Source organism: Mangifera indica, chromosome 12, assembly GCF_011075055.1.
Source record: "Mangifera indica cultivar Alphonso chromosome 12, CATAS_Mindica_2.1, whole genome shotgun sequence".
In the NCBI taxonomy this organism is placed as follows: Eukaryota; Viridiplantae; Streptophyta; class Magnoliopsida; order Sapindales; family Anacardiaceae; genus Mangifera; species Mangifera indica.
Window position 1 is genome coordinate 10,912,744 of NC_058148.1, and position 16,633 is coordinate 10,929,376.

At 34.5% G+C, this 16,633-nt stretch overlaps 2 protein-coding genes across 4 annotated transcripts; both read right to left on the minus strand.

The window, feature by feature from the left end:
- Positions 1-451: 451 nt before the first annotated feature.
- Positions 452-5,987, minus strand: LOC123192671 (phosphatidylinositol 4-phosphate 5-kinase 6-like). Its single transcript, XM_044605306.1, is given in 9 exon segments — positions 452-1,134; positions 1,567-1,645; positions 1,735-1,874; positions 2,365-2,558; positions 2,648-2,761; positions 3,133-3,298; positions 3,535-3,702; positions 4,351-5,479; positions 5,482-5,987. Coding segments are annotated over 9 exon segments (2,361 nt in total). The 5' UTR covers positions 5,567-5,987; the 3' UTR covers positions 452-848.
- A 2,717-nt stretch (positions 5,988-8,704) lies between these two features.
- On the minus strand, positions 8,705-15,384 carry LOC123192421 (type I inositol polyphosphate 5-phosphatase 12-like). Of its 3 annotated transcripts, XM_044604963.1 has the most exons (12): positions 14,784-15,384; positions 14,353-14,707; positions 13,298-13,550; positions 12,347-13,163; positions 12,053-12,177; positions 11,812-11,896; positions 10,540-10,702; positions 10,397-10,437; positions 10,034-10,301; positions 9,804-9,930; positions 9,366-9,729; positions 8,705-9,286 (listed from the first exon to the last, which is right to left on the minus strand). In XM_044604963.1, the coding sequence occupies exons 1-12, from the start codon at positions 15,138-15,140 to the stop codon at positions 8,924-8,926; spliced, it is 3,318 nt and encodes a 1,105-aa protein (XP_044460898.1). In that variant the 5' UTR covers positions 15,141-15,384; the 3' UTR covers positions 8,705-8,923. The 3 variants fall into 3 exon arrangements, with proteins under 3 accessions (XP_044460898.1, XP_044460897.1, XP_044460899.1); XM_044604962.1 differs by having other exon boundaries at positions 10,397-10,702; XM_044604964.1 differs by lacking the exon at positions 8,705-9,286 and having other exon boundaries at positions 9,573-9,729; positions 9,841-9,930; positions 10,397-10,702.
- Between the last annotated feature and the right edge of the window lie 1,249 nt (positions 15,385-16,633).

A 16,633-nucleotide genomic window follows, 5' to 3' on the forward strand; every position in this document is an offset into this window, starting at 1 on the left:
AGTTTTTGAGAAGGTTATTACATTTTCTCAGTAATAAGAGATCTCACTTCTTGTTTAGAAGCTGCACATTGCTTCAAAGGAAGCAAGAAAAGAGAAACCAAACATTCATTATAAACATTGTATATGAAACTTTGTGTTGAAATAATTAAACTTTGGTTTCCCTCATTCATTAGATTTCAAACTTTATCCCCCAAAACATAATTTTCTGGTTCCACCATTGCATTAACAGATCTACAAACACTTCAGCAGCTATTCTCCTGTCATATGTATTTTGAACATGGACTTCAAAGTATACATTTCCTTTTCAAAGTTATATTCAACATCAGTAATCTGATCAATAAAGCCTTCGGTTGTGCAAACATGAACACAAGAATAGATTTTAGATTGAAAATGCGTAGGAAGAATAAAGAGAAACAAGGCTTGTATCATAAAAAATTTCATTTGAGTCAAATAAGAAAACTAAAGGCTAGTTCCAGTGGCAGTATCATCACCCTTCTATACATTTTTTTTAATGTATGTCAAACCCAGAGTCACCAGACCTTCTGGGAAAAAAAAAATTTAGGTACAAAAAGAATCAATGAGGCTACAGGTTCACCATTTTGTTAATAATCAATTTTACAATTGAAACAGGCTTTGTAGCTCTGGTTCTGACATTTTTCTACACCTTTTACTAAAACATCATGATTTTGCCAGTGTAACTATGAGTGAGGGAAACTGCTAGTATTTGTGACAAAAGTTTACCTTTTGCTGGTAACTTAACTCTCATCTTTACAAGGATTATGAAGAAATAACATCTATACCTGAATCGCTACTGGCTGCGAGTTGACTTGTGTCAATCCTATATATTTTCAAGTGTCTTCTACAAATGCTTTGAAAATAAAATCCCGAAACCGTTTTGAGTATTGCCTCGGATCAACTGCTGATATTGAAGTTGGATCATAGTGCATTGATTTGTAAGCATGCTCAAGCTTCTTGCTAATATCATAGTCTTGTAGTATGTCAATTATACCAAAAAAGAGAATGACATCGTAAAATTCACCAGTTGGTTCTCCTATCAGCTGAGTTTCACCGTTACTTCTCACTGTTTGTTCAACTCGTGCCGGCATGTTTACACCAAGCTTTATGGAAGCCCAACTGCATCATGCAATCAGAAAATTATGAGAAAAGCAAAGTCTCAGAAATGAATATTGACTTCAGTTCAAGTGTGCGATTGCAGTAAAGCAGGCAACAAATTTGGAATTCAGAATATAAATACTATAAGTATACTTCGTGTTAAATTAATATTTGATACTGAGAAAGCTAAAGTTTTCTAACAGTGTCATTAAGCTCTCTAAAAAAGTAACTTTAAGTCAATGAAAATGTTGCTATTTGATTTAGTGCATCATTTGAGGGATTCACTTCTGTAACCAGAGAACTGTTTCTAAGGGTTTATTTTTTTAATCTTTGAATCATAGATTTGTGATATCTGCATGGCAAATCTGGATTACTAATGAGCAAATGAAATGAGGTATCACTAGTTGGCCAAGACAAATAGAAGTTTTAGCTGGATATCATTAAATTTTTTACCGAGTTGGATCGAAAAGAAGCTGATCCATGTCTACTCTAGAAAGGCGAGGGGCTCCTGGTTCATTATCTTCTACAGATCCTGCGAAATTAATTCAGAAGATGGGTGACTTTTTTCACAGGTTACTGATGTTTAACTGGGAAATACATTTCTGAATGTCTCAAAATAACCTTTAGGAGTGCGGACTCCAGAAGTGCGAGGAGTGCGAATATCCCTATATGAAATAGCTTCCCGGAAGTGAAGACCAATCAAAAGACTGTAATCCATAATTCTCTCTTGTTCAAGAAAGTCACAGTCCCTGTCCACTTGCCTGCGCAAACAAAGATAAAGACATAAAAATAATTAGGTAGGTATCATACTGAGAGCAGTGAAACAATTATCGCCATCATAAGTGTTGATTTGAAATCTTTGATGTATTTCACTTCAAAAGTACATGTAATTGTCAAGTCAGAATTTGCTATAAATGATATTTGGATCATTAACTTAATTTTCACAAGAACTAGAAGTGAGGGAATACATATGATAATTTTGAGAATCAATGAATTAATTGTCCAAAACACTGGCTATGCACTATTAGGATGAATATTTATCTCTTTTCAATGTGTAAAAAAGAAATATTTTTAAATGTACTTGAATATTTACATCAACAGCACATTAAATGAAATGGAAAATTTTCTGCACTACCCTGCAATCTTATCCAGATTAAATTGAGTCTAATTACAGAATAAAAATGTTCGAGAGAAGCAATAGCACTTCAATCCAAAGGAAAGAAAGAAAGAATAGATAGCAGTGTGCTTCACCTGCAAAACTCTTGAAACCAGACTTTTTGTAATCGAAATATAAAATTGAGATCAAGATCTTTAAGTGTTGTTGTTGGATCAATTGATGATTCAGGTTTAGCAGTTGTCCGACCATGTGAAGAACCTTTCAAGTCGAAGCGCCTATGGATGGCATACTCAGAACAAAAAAGATTCCCCATGATGACAAATCGTACCTGGTAATCCCAAAATGAGTGAAGTGTGATATGAAAATGAGATATTAGAATCTTTAAACTTTAAATAAAGGCTTATTTTATCACCGTACCTTCTTCTGTGACCCTGTTAACTTCACACAATGCAGACCATAAAATTTGGTGACTAGCGTGTTCTCAAATGCCCGAAAATGATTGTAGTAGGCTGGCAGCATTCTTATGAGAACCTAAAATATATTGGCCAGTCAAATTTTCTATATCAGTCAACAAAACAAAAATAAAACCATAATAAATAATAATAATGGAAATTCAATTCTGGTAGTGCTTCACAAATATCATGAAAGTGTTTAGGAGAGAACAGCAATGGCAGAACATGGTAATAACCTTAGGAAAAACAAGCATGGAGTCCAGGTATCCTTTGTACAGTACATAGGACTTGGAAAATATTGCCATAAAGCATTTAATGGGACTCGATATGAAATTGAAGTGAGTTACAAAACTCATTAGCCAGTCTAAAAGTCAGATTGAAATTAGACATATCAAAAGCAACAAAAACACAAAACAGAAAAACCGAACAGAAAAGAAGATGGGAATTTACTTTTACTTCTGACTTTTTCATGGTCTTTATCATGTATTTGTCATCATTTGTTAAGTAAAAGAAGCTTCCACTTTTCCCAGGGGATGAAAGCTCCCGAAGGGCATCATTTCCACATATAGATATCATGTAGTCAGCTGCATCCACATTGAACAATTTCCTGAGAGTCCTGAAAATAAATATATAAAAAACTGTTAGGTTTCACGAAGAAGACTCAAACACCAGCAATCATATTAGAAGGTAAATGTGTCAATATAGTTTTATATGGTTATGAAATTAATGCACTATAAAAGATGAATGTATTCCACTGAAGCGAGGACAACCTATGTAAAGCAATTAAGACTTAAATGTTCTCAAAATGGAGGGCAATACATTGGTAAAGACATATATGCATGATTTCCATACCTAAAAACGACTGGGCAGTAGTCCTTCCATTTGAACTCACTAGACTGATGGGGAGGAGTGTGTTTCGATCCTTCTGATGGAAATTTTGTCCATACTTTTTCCTTTGGATCAAAAGCTGAAGCCTTGAGATCAAGAGATGTAGCTGGAGCAGGCCTCCCAACAGAATGTCTGCGTCATGGCATAAAAAGTAAAATAATTGAAATAAAGATGTAGATAGAAAGGCATGTAGAGACAGAATGAAACTTAAATGAAGCATTTTGGAAATTTTGAATAATTTCAAAAACCAAGAGCCAGCCAATTCATTTATAGGAAATGAAGATTCTATAATTGTTTGGTTTGTCATCTACTGAAGACTGCAACAATTTTCAGCTAAAGGAATACTTTCTTCTAACTTTACTGTTCATGGCTCCTGGACATTTCTTCTGATTATCCATGCACATAGATGTTCTGCGAAACCTTGGCTACTAACTGTTGGAAACTGTTTTAAGAGGGTATTAAAGATCTGAATATACATTTTGCAGTGGAATGACAGAAAGCAAATAGTAGACCTCCAAAGCAGTAAGTTATCTTTTAGGATATCTAAAAGACTCAAAATTTCACTAAACAATTTTAAACACGATCCAAACTGAAAAACACTAATTTAAAACAACATACCAAAATATAAAATCCATTATGGTCTATAGATATAGAGCAAACATATTTTATGAGGAAATTCTTCAATCAAAATATCCGTCAAACACATGATGAAAACAAAAATGAATCCAAATGCATACTAATTTGATGAGACAAAATTGAGCAGACACAAACTGCAAATACCTGATTCCCAACTGTAAATTTAACATGAGCTCATAGTTCTTGTGCCCTTTAGATATTGTCTGTCCCTGCTTCTTTGCAGGATGTAATTTCAACATCACCCGACCCCTTGAATCTGATTCTTCAAGGTTAAAATTCTCCAAACTCTCATCACCATCCCTAAAATCTACATCGCTAACACCATAAGCATGGTTGCTGCCATCATTTTCACTACCATAATTACTAGTCCTTCCATCAACTGAAGTCCTCCTAGGCCTGACAATATCATTCCATTTCTTGAAAGCCACTTGATTAATATTGCTATTAACTTCCCCTGCAATGCCAGGAATTTGAGTCATCTTTTGTGATGGAAAGATTGAAACTTTCTCTCCTGGCCAAATCTTACAATCTTTCAAATCCACCAAAAATACTTGTTGAGGGTCCCAATCTAAATTCCCAGTTGGAGAACCTGATGGATAATAAGTTCCACTTTGTTCGTTAGGATCCCTACTCCAAACACCAACATAAAAACTCCCATCAACCCATTTAAAAGTTCCATTTCCTTTAGGAAAACCATCTTCCCAAAAACCATCATACCTATTTCCACTACTCCAAATCATGGTTCCATTACCATTAATACTCCCATTCTTCCATTGACCAATGTAATGATTTCCATTCTTCCATTGATACTTTCCATGACCATCTTGCGACCCTCTTTTCCATTCTCCATCATAATAATCCCCATTGGCAAAACTATTAGTCCCTTGTCCATGTTTCAAGTTCATAACCCAAGAACCTCTATAAGTATAACCTGAAGGACTTGTATAAGTTCCTTTACCACCCATATACCCACCTTTGAATTCACCCTCATATGTGGCACCAGAAGGCCAACTAAATTTTCCTTTTCCCATGGTTTTACCTCTATACCATTCACCTACATACGTGCAACCATCTGTCCAAAGATACTTACCATGACCGTGGGGAAGATTATCCATCCATTGGCCTGTGTAGAAGTCACCATTGCCAAGAACTCTCTCTGCATGATAAATTTCACCTGGACCATAATCCTCATCATCAGCATGAGCCACAGACATTGTAGTGAAGAATGTATTGTTCCTTTTCTTTGTAGTTGCTTGTGTTATTCTTAATGTGGTTTCCAGGCCTTCGCAACGCCTGCTTGTTCTCTGCTCATTCTCTCTTTCTCAACAACAACATAGCTCTTTCTCTCTCTCTCTCTCATTGCTTAACTTCTCCTCTCATTAATACTACCCACATCAAGATTAAATTTTTAAGACCCCCCTCTCTCTGTCTTCTTCCTCCAACGTTTCAACGCATGTTTTCAAAAACAAAAAAAAAAAGCATTTCTGATGAATACCCAGTAGCGTGAAAACAGAAACAAAAACAAAACTTTCCTTTTTCTCACTATAACATCAATGGCATTACTTTGACAAACCCACAACAGGAAAGAATGGAGGGAATATAGAAAATCCAAAAGAATTGTTTTTTAATGATTTGCTGTGATTCTGGGGAACTTTTGATAATTGGATATTTTTCAATATTGAAAAATTAAAAAAAGAAAAATAAATGAAAAGCTGATAGATTGATACTGTTGAGAAAGCAAAGGCCAAAAAGAGTTTGATACCAAATAACCAATCACTGACTTTCTTTCTTTTTTTTTTTTTTTTTTTTGGGTTTTCTGAGAAACCTCTTTTTAGTATTCTTTGGTTGTGATTCAACAAAAAAATTTCTTAGTCTCCTGATATTGCTCCTAAATTGACTAGCAGACCACACAGTTGGAAGAAGAAGAGAATTATTGGATAATGGGACTCCCATTTTAGTGTCTCAAGTCTCAACCAAACCAGTTAACCAAATGCCACTAATTTTAGTATTATTTTATTTTTACTTCGTACTGTAGTCCTTTCATTTTCTTATATTTTTACTTGCTTCATCCTATTTTTTGACAAATTTGTAGAAAAAAATTTAATATAAGTTAATCCCATTTATTCCTCTATGATACTGTATAAAAATACCCTTGATGATGTAAAAATAATAGAAATCTCTCTGTTATTTTAACTGTTAAAATAAGCTGTAAAAGTGCAATTTAATAATATTTATTAACTCATTAAAGTGCAACCTTTTGTTCAATTTAACCCATAAAAGTGCAATATATAAAATTATTCTTTTATAAATGATAAAATTTTTATTTATTGATAGAAAATTTTTTATTAATTACAAATTTCTGTTTACTAATTCAAATTAATTTTTTTTATTAAGTGTCCTTCCGACAAATATATATATATATGAGAAAATGGTGTTATAAAAAGGGTCAGAAATGCAACAAATAAAAAGTAAGGGTGGGGGAAAATAAAAGAAGGAAAGAAATCACAATCAGAAAGACAACGGGTCCCAACCGGCAGCCTGGTCTTTTAAGTTGTAATATTTCAGACAAGGTCAATTGTAAACCCTGAACTTTGGGACCCACATAAATTTTGCCTTGCTTGGATGCTATGGTTTTTTGACACGTGCCAGATTTTTAATAATCCTCCCATTATATTTTTAATCTAATAAAATTATGTTTATATATTTTTAAATATAATTTAAATATATAAAAATATATTATTATATAATTAAATAATTTTGAATTAAAATTAAAATAATATTTAATTATATAATAACATATTATATATGTATCTAAATTGTATATAAAAAACATATAAAACTAATATTATTCATTTTTTAAATTTGAATTCTATTTTCCTATGTCTAATTAAAACTCTTCAAATTGTTACATAAATTTTTTAATACAATGATAGAATGTTCACGAATTGGGGTTGCAATCAAGTTGAGGTACTCGTGAGCTACTCACAATTAAATTTGATTATTATCAAATCAAACTTAAACTCTAACGATTTTAAAATTTAATTAAACCGAATTTGTGTCATTTTTAACGTGATTTAACTTATTACTCAGAAATTATAGCTATAGTTATGTTATTGAATGTTTGAGATTATAATTCAAAAACGTAATAGTATCATATTAAAAGTGTCATCCTTTGATATTTGAACAATCTTGAATTTATATAATAAGAAGTTAGAGTTCTATAAATAATTTTATATTTGAATATTAGAGTCCTATTGTTATAGAAAATGGAGGATCGTGCACCCCTTATTTGGTGTGAGTTGATTACTTTGCAATTGTGGTTGGAGACATTATAGATTGTGATGTCATAATAATTGAAAATTGTCGTTGTATGTTAAAATGATCATAAAAAATGATCATAACTATCAAGAGGACAAAATATATTCAATCAGTATTATGTCATAGATTGACAAGTAAATGACGTGATTGATCACTATATACAGTTCGTACAGCTAATCATTATAAATTAAAAATTGTTTTTTCTTCGTTGTTTTTGTGAATTTAACCAAAAAAGAATTTAAACGTACAATAGTTAAAATTGTTACACTCAAACCCATTTTGCCTTCTCTATTATTATTTATTGATTGTTCTTGAATTAATATGATACCGTTAAAATGTATTCCTATTTGCTACAATGTCTTGATCAAAAACCATACAAGAGGAGACATGAAGCAACACAAGCTAAGTGTTGTCAACATTAATATAGGCAAATTGGTAGTGATAAGTTTCACCCACACATTAACATCCACTTAATTTTGCTCAATTTGATTTGTCTTCTCTAGGGTTGATTTGTGTGAAGAAGGAATAGCCATTTGTGTCTTGTAAATTTGACGTTCAATCTTTGAGTAGGAGACAAGGGAAAAACAAAAATTTCAAACCTCAAATTCAACCACAACTTTGAATTTGATATTTAATTTTAGCCACAAACTTGGTTCTTTTCTTTACTTTTGAGGACCCATTTTCTTAATTGAGATAGGATGGGATATCATTAGACAGACAATAAATTTATCATTTAGAATTTTAGATATATTTTAACATAATCTTATAGTTAATATGGTATTATCATATTAATTTGCTAAACCTTTTTTTTTTTAAATTTAATATTCCACTAGTAAAGCTCATTTCTTTTATTAACTGTACTAAAATTCACTAGTTCAAAATAAAAAGAAAAATCCATTTTCAATAAAAGTGAGGAGAATATAGTATTTTCACAAAAAAAAAATAAAATCAAAGTGAAGTGTGTGCGTGTGTGTGTGGGGCGGTGGGTGGGGGTGGGCGCGCTGTGTGTGTTGTGGGGGGTGGGGTGTGGTTGATAGGAGAGGAGAGGAGGGGGGTGTTGGTGTTGGTGTGTATTTTGTTTACCATAGAGAGTATTAGCAAAGAGTCTCAGGGTATATTTTGAAAAGATCCCTTTTGTTGATGATGGAATAGTAAAACAAACGCAACATACAAACATACATAGAGTAACAAACAAGCCTTCGAAAATTTTCAATTATATCACAATGAATATTCCATTGTGCTTTGGCTTATACATACTCAGAAGAATGATGGTAAGTAATAAATGGTAAACAATCTGAACCTAGCTAGTGTTGTTGTGTCCATGGTGAACATGCTTCAATTAGTATATACATACTCATTTGACGCATCTAGTTCTATATATACTAACAACGGTCAGTTGTCATAGGTCTTTTTTATCTGAGGAACTGCTGGGTTGGCGAACTTCTGACCGCGAAACTGAAGTTCCATTTTTCTTTGAAGCATTCGATTCTGAAGTGCCCTGTTTATTTGAATTTGATTTTGTGTCTATGCGCACAGTCCGGGCAGACAAGCAGTGGCGTACATGAATCTGGTGCCTCACTGTTTCGGTCGAGCAACAGCCTTGGACTAACACTACCAACAAAACTGCCTTATCTCTGGTGTCTTCACACCACCAGCTCTGCGGAATGCCATCCACACACTCTTCCAAGGTATGGAACTCTTCATGATGTACTGAGACCTCTGCATAATTTTCAGGTTTGATTACACCCCCTGCTGGTGTGACCTGAATAAATTGAAATGAACACCACACAAGTTATAGCTGGAGGTGAACAAATGGCAATGAAAGAAAAAAGAATCGGTACCTCAAGCCATCGGGGGAAGCCATAGGAGCCTCTCAAACGTTGATCAGCTGTATTGCTCCCATCTTCCTTGAGAGTGCATGAATTCTCACAAAATATTCTGTATATTGCTGTGTCTTTTGTAGTATTGCTGATTCTTAGAATGCATGTATCCTGGCTTTGAAGGACTATGTTGTCAGTGCTCACTGTAGTTTCCGGAACATAGCATAATTCATCAAGTTTAGACTTGATCAACTTTTCATTAGATCTTAGAATATCGCCCAACACTTGTCTCCTTTCTGATCTATCAACATGGGCAATTTTTACATGGAATTTACAATGTACAGGTTTGTGATCACTCTCAGTCACATCCATGCAAGCATCATACCTGTGAAACATGGGGACAATAATTTAAAACAGATCACAAAAAGGCCACAGGAGCAAATCTACCATGAAACATACAGGATAATTGATGAGACTATGGGGCAATCTAAACTACATTCAGCTGTTGTTGCACCCCCTCTATTGTCACGATATATAATTCTGTCACACCAAGCTGGAATTCTCTTTTTCTCCCCGGAATCATATCCTGGAAAGATAGAGATGACAAACAAGTATCAAATTTGTTCTATTGCAGAAATCATAAAGAGAGATAGATATGATCATTTGCGACTGTAATTTCTAATTTGTACCTGCTAAACCAGGACGATGTCTTTCAAACTTGTAAGTTGGAGGAAATCTAATGATTGCTTCACGCATTCCTTGGAAAACTTTGCCTTCTTTCATCTCAGCCCTGAGCTGATCCTTTTCTCTCAGCCAATCAAAGCATCTTTGTGAAACAAAGTCTCTTGCTTCATCGTAAGATATACCAAAAAGTCGATAATTAAAATCACCAAAAAATATAACCATATCTGCATCAGCCAAATCAGGTCTCCCTTCTTCATTAGGGGCATTAGGAGTCTGTGGAATGCATCAATACCAATATGTCATAGTCAAAATATACAAGGCAAAAGACTATATTGATGTCAGAAAGATAAATGAAAATAAGGACTTACATTTGCCCCCTTAATCATGTGAACCGTAGTTGTGACACCAGCTGCAATAGAGAGGATGAATGGCAAGGCAGAAGAATAAAGCAGCCAAAGTAAATATGTGCAGAAGGCAAGAGTGCAATACAAAAACAGGCATGACACCATACCAGCTGCAGCATTGAGCAGATTTGTAGATCGGAACACCATATTTCTATAAATGTGATCAAAATCAGCATTGCGCCGGTTGACTGCTTCCAAGTGTGCAGCCAGGTGACAGTTGACAAAGCAAATAATCCTGTCATACACTCTGATTCTCAAACCTACTCCCCCCTGGGTGGGCAGATGCAACCATGTTACATTTTAAATCAAGGAAAGCTTATAAAGTTAAGAAATCAATGTTAAACCAAATACAGTCGGTTCTATATGTTATCTGTGTATTGCTGAAATCAAGCAACAAAGTCAAGACCAGTATGTTGATAATTAAAATCACCAAAAAAATATTACCACAAACTGTGATAACTCCTCCCAGAAATGACCAATTTACTCAATTCTTTTGAGCTACTAAGTCTCACACTTATAATCCTGAATTTGTGATATCAAAAGCAGATTTTCGCAGGGATGTATATGTTGCTAAGAAATATATGTATGCAAATCCTGAAGAATATAAGTTTCATAGTTGTCAGAGGCACACCTCAGGCACGATAAAGCGATACTTTACACAAGGCAACCAGTGGTTTAAAGGCGATCGCTTTTAGTGCTTTTTTGGCTCCTTGGGAGAATCTTTAGGCACTGAAAAAGCTCGCTTTATTGTCATCTAGGCTATCCATAACTAGATTGTAGAGTTATCAACAAATTCTATATAGTTTTTGGCACAGTTTCAGGCTTTTAGGTAAGTTTTAGACAATTTTCAATCTGATATAAAAGTTATTGACAATATTTAAGGTCTCTAATGAGGTTCAAGGTTCTTAAAAAGATCACTAACAAATTCTAAGGTCGTAAAGAGGTCAACAGTGAGTTATAAGGTCGTCGAGAGATCAACAGTGAGTTCTAAAGTTTCCAAGAGGTTGTCGGCAAGTTCTGAGGTTGTCAAAGAGGTTGCTAGAGAAAGTTAAGGTCATTAGATAAATTCACTACTCTCTTATAGATGGTCGTCAGAAAAGTTTTGGCATGATAACTAATTATTGTCAGATTTGAGACTGTTGATGCAATTGTCGGTCAATTTTTTATTGTTAATATAGTAACAAATAATTTAAATTTAATGGAAATAAAATAAAAATTAATAGAATTTTTTAATCGCCTTTGTTAAAAAAGCAACGCTTTTTCGCTTAGGCAATAAAAGCCCTCATTGCCTTTTGGCGTTTTTCGCCATTGACAACTATGATAAGCTTACACCTTCAGCAGATAACTCTTTACAAGTCATAATGCCGAAGAATACAAACCTTGTTACCAATTGCGCGACCAAAGCCACAAGGAACAGCTGCAGCATCAACGTCCCCAACATGTGTTCTGAGGTTTTTTCTTACCCTAATAAGAAGAGATGAACTTGATAAAACAGTAGCAACCATAAGACATTAACAAAACAGGGTTGAGATGCTTCAGTGAAGTAGACAGATTGTTACATGTGAAAAATAGGATAGAGTTACTATCTCCAGTATAAAAATTCCCTGAATAATTACTTACCAAAGAGAAATGAGCAAGCCTGCTAGCTGCCTAGAACCCATACGCTCAAAAGTTGTTCCTTCATCTAAGGCCTTTCCAATTGTGTCCAGCCACCAATGCCCAATAGCACTCCCTTCAAGTCCTACCTACATTTGGAAATTATTGAAAATGAAAGTAAAAACATACAAATTTTTACAAACAATGTGATGAAAGTTGAAGTGTGTTAACCAGCCAGGATGTTTCCTACAGTTTTTTTTTTTTTGGTTGAAATTTAAAAACGATCATAGGCAATTTTTTTATTTAATGGGATCTTACAGTTTCCTTGGCTGCAGACATTGCAAGGAACCCTGCCCCCATTTCTACTTCTTGCAGACCAACAGCAATAATGCCAACATCTGAGGAAACAGAACCCAGCCATATCATAAGTGCCTCATGAGAGGCTCTTCCTTGACCAACATTCCATGTTCCAATTAATATTCTGATATCATCTCTTCTAGCGTATACTGCTTCTTTTGCCGCAAGTTCTGATCTTATTAAATTGTCAACAGGTCCTGGGGATGTGATACTCCAACCACGTATACCACCATGACTAGCCAAGCTAAAAATGTAATCATCCCCAACCGCAAGTTTTAACAGAGGACCACTAGAAGCAACCCATGATGCTATAAGATTTCCCTCAAGATCCAATATTTGCAACAAACCACTAACATATCCTACATAAGTTCTTGTTCCAAAAGTACAAAAGCATAGGATAGGACAAGGATGATGAGTAACATCGAGCATGCGATTTCCGTTTCCATCCCACTGCACAAGTTGGCCAGTTGTGCATCCAGTCCAGATCATTCCATCTGCGGTTTGCACTATAGCTTCTGTTCTCTTGGATGTATCTTCTACAAATGCTACTGCACTCCTGGTTGCCACTCGGCGAACAGCATCTGCAGCTCCCATTATAGCATTGCGTGATCGTTGCAAGAAGCTATTGCCTTGAGATTTCTCCTTCTTTGATGATGAAACAAATTTAACCTTCATCTCATCTTCTACAGGTTGATCTTGAACTGATTGTATTTCAACTCGATTCTCGATCTGACCTTCAATGTTAAAAACTTTCAGAAGTTCCTTTGAATGGGCATCCCTGCAGCATTTATTTATGTTCATAAAAAACCTTCAAGAAAGACACTCTCAGACAACAATTTTCCGTTGAACTGATGCTAATTAATTTGTATGGAGAAATAAGTCACAAAAATGTTTTTGGAGAAAAAAGCATACCATATTGAAAAGGAAAGAGGCTGAGCGCACCATACTTTAGCTCTAAAATGGTCCAATAACAAGCATTTGACATCTGCAGAAGATATTCTACAAGTACCGTTTACAGTAACTTGGGCCCTGAGGTCAATGAATGACCTCTCCACTAATAAAGCAGCCATATGCCTTTCCTCTGGTTTAAAAGAAAGAGATTTTTCAATGGATTCCCATGGCCAGATCTTAATAACACCACCTTCTCCACCTGACCACAAATCACCTGGACCAAATTCCACAAAAATTCATAGACCACTTAACTGGCAGTAATAAATAAGACCTGAAAGCAATTAATAATCACATGCTTGAACATTCATAGAAATGATCTTACATTACACATAGATCACACTTTTCCTAGCTAATTATAAGAAGAAATTACATACTTAAGTGGCACATATCTTGGAGGAGAAACTAACAGTAAAATATTCCTAACAAGAGACCATATATTATCATATTATCAAAATCAAAATGAGATATAGAGGGAAATAGATGCTAACACAAGGACACGGCCATTTTCAATCAAATAAAACACTCAACATGTTTAAAGACTCTTGGGTGGTGGAATAGACGTATAATTTCATTCATATACCTATTCAATAAAATCTGGCAACATTTATATTAATTTTAAGAACTATCAAGCATGATAGTGATCAAATAAAGAGAAGAGAAATCAAAACAAATATAGTATGATTTTCTTGAACAGCTAGTATACAAATAATGTGATATACTCATCTTTCCTAACATTCAAATATCAGATATTATTTCACTACTTAATGTTCAAGGAGTCAAATTCAATTTGCATTCTAATTTCATTTATAATGATCCAGTACATAGCTTTCTATCTCAGCAAATCAAGTCACTCATTGAATTTCTTGATTTTTTTATAATCCAAACAAATCTCTAATCAATAAAATTCCAAAAACACAACATTCTGATCACAATGTTAACACTAATTTAATTCTCTTTATCCCAAATTGAACTACTATACATTAAAAAATTAATCAAATATAAAGATTAATTCTTACCATAAGAGCTGAAAACGATAGAAAGAATAGGACCACGATGAGCCTGCCAAGACAAGCCCTCCCTAAAAGGACTATAATCATCCACAGGCTGGTCCATCTTCCATGACCTAATCTTCCCGTCTTTATGCCCCGTCCAAACCAACCTGTTGCCACAATCCACCATCAAACAATTCGTCGGCGAAGTGTTCACTGACTCATGAAACGGCGCCGCATCCTCATCTCCTCTCCTCACTCTTACCCCCACCCCCTGTCCACGCTCATACGCTTCATCCAAGTTCCAAAACCTTACCCCATTCTCTTGCCCAGCCCACAGTTGCCTTCCCGTGCATGCTATGTTCCTCAACAACTTCCCCACCTGCCACAATTTTTCCAAGTTAGAACGCAAACAACATTTAAAATTTTATTTAGTTTGACGATTTTGAATATGTCACCTGAGTCTCCCTCAAAGGATGAGGCCTAAGCTCGAAACATGGTGGGCGACCAGGATGAACAGCGGCACGTCTTGGTACTTTAAAAATTCCGGAGCCACCGCCGCTGCCAATGAACTCAGTCAAAGGCTGGACGGGTCCTTGGGCAGACAAGGGATCAAAATCTTCTTTAATGGGGGCAAAGTCATTGTGGTAGGTGGTGGAGGGGGGTGTAGGAAGAGATTCGAGGCTGTGTTTACGAAAAGGATGGCGGGGGATGGGGGTGGAAGAGGCGCGGTGCTGTTGGCTGTAGGAATGGTGTTTGAGGGGAGAGGGAACGGAGCTTAAAGCGGTTAAAGCTTTTTTGTCTTCGTCTTCCATAAGAGATGAAACAGAAGAGGGCAATGGAGATGAAGTTGAATTGAAAGAAAGAAAGAAAGAAAGAAAAGAGAATAAGAGAAAAGAAAAAAATAGAAAAAAAGAATGATTCAAAATGAAGCAAGGAGAAGAGTGAGGAGAATGAGTGATTTTGAGAAGATGAAGAGCGGGAATTCTGGTGACTAGCTACGAGAATGCTTCAACCATTATGCATGCTAGTTGCCGCATTCTCATCTCTACTGGTTGGTTAGTTAGTTTTCCGTCAGCAATCACAGTTTGGTTGAAAAAGGTATTTTCAATTATTTTGGGTTTAATTAGATAGTCCTTATAAATTCAGTGGGCACTTGGGCAGAATAAACGTTAGGGAAATGCCAGTATGTTTACTCATTTATTTAAGCGATTAATTAATATTATAATACAATTTTTGAATTAATAATAGAAAATTGTTAATTATTATGTTTCTATGTCAAAACATGTGCTACGCAGCCCACACTTGTTCGTTTATCTATATATTTAAGAAATTATAATAAATTGTAATATTAAAGGCAATAATTAACAACTCACATTTTTTATTTTTCTTTCAAGGCAATGTTATTTTTCACTCCAATGCAAACTATGGTTGGATTCGAGTTGAATCGAGCTCGGCTCGATTCATATATGGGTAGCTCAAGTTTGAGCTCGAGCTCGGTTAAGGCTTGCTCTTTTTGAATTCGAGTTCGATTCGATTCGTTTTTCGTTATTAAAATGACATCATTTTTAATATATATTGATCAAAACGACGTCATTTTATATAAAAAATTTTAATAAAAAAATCTATCAAGCCAGCTTGAGCTCGGCCAAGCCCTAATGCAAACCATTAAAAAAATAAAATAAAACTCTTTCCATCTTCAATTACCGTGAATCAATTTTTGTTTTATTAAATTTTATGGAACCAAACAAAACATTTTTGTCTTTTCAAATATAAAGTATGTGTTGAGATGAACGCGAAAGGGATAATAACGGTAAACAAAACATATGTTTTATGGGTGATTCCGTTGGATTTGGCCAAAAATGCAAGTTACAATTACCGATTACTAACCATATTTTTTTTTTCAGAAAAAACTTGTCCGAAAGGGTAGTTACTATAGTTAAAGCAATGTTTTTGTAACATTTCTAATTAAATAGTCGAGCTCACTGTTATAATATTATTCACTTTAGATTATTTGTAGGTTTTTCAATCTAAAATATATTTTAATAGATTAAAAAACTCGTAAATGATTTAATCAATTAAATCCTCTTACCCTTAACCGATATGAGATACACATATCAAGTCCTTCCATATTTAACCAATATGGGATATTCAGACTGAGTATAAATAGATACAATATTTTTTTTTATACTTTATTAATATAAGATTCGCTTAAGAGTATCACAACTTTTTACACTAAAATTTATAACGCCAGTTTCAAATGAACTAACATTTTCGACCCTTGTAAACAATTTTTTTTATAATGCTC

Bases quoted from the DNA above. Each gene is read 5' to 3' on its own strand.
- LOC123192421 (XM_044604962.1), bottom strand. From the start codon at position 15,140: ATGGAAGACGAAGACAAAAAAGCTTTAACCGCTTTAAGCTCCGTTCCC. The intron at 10,302-10,396 runs GTAAGTCCTTAT...TGCATTCCACAG, and splicing joins ACATGATTAAGGGGGCAAAT to ACTCCTAATGCCCCTAATGA. The intron at 9,931-10,033 runs GTACAAATTAGA...CTATCTTTCCAG, and splicing joins ACATCGTCCTGGTTTAGCAG to GATATGATTCCGGGGAGAAA.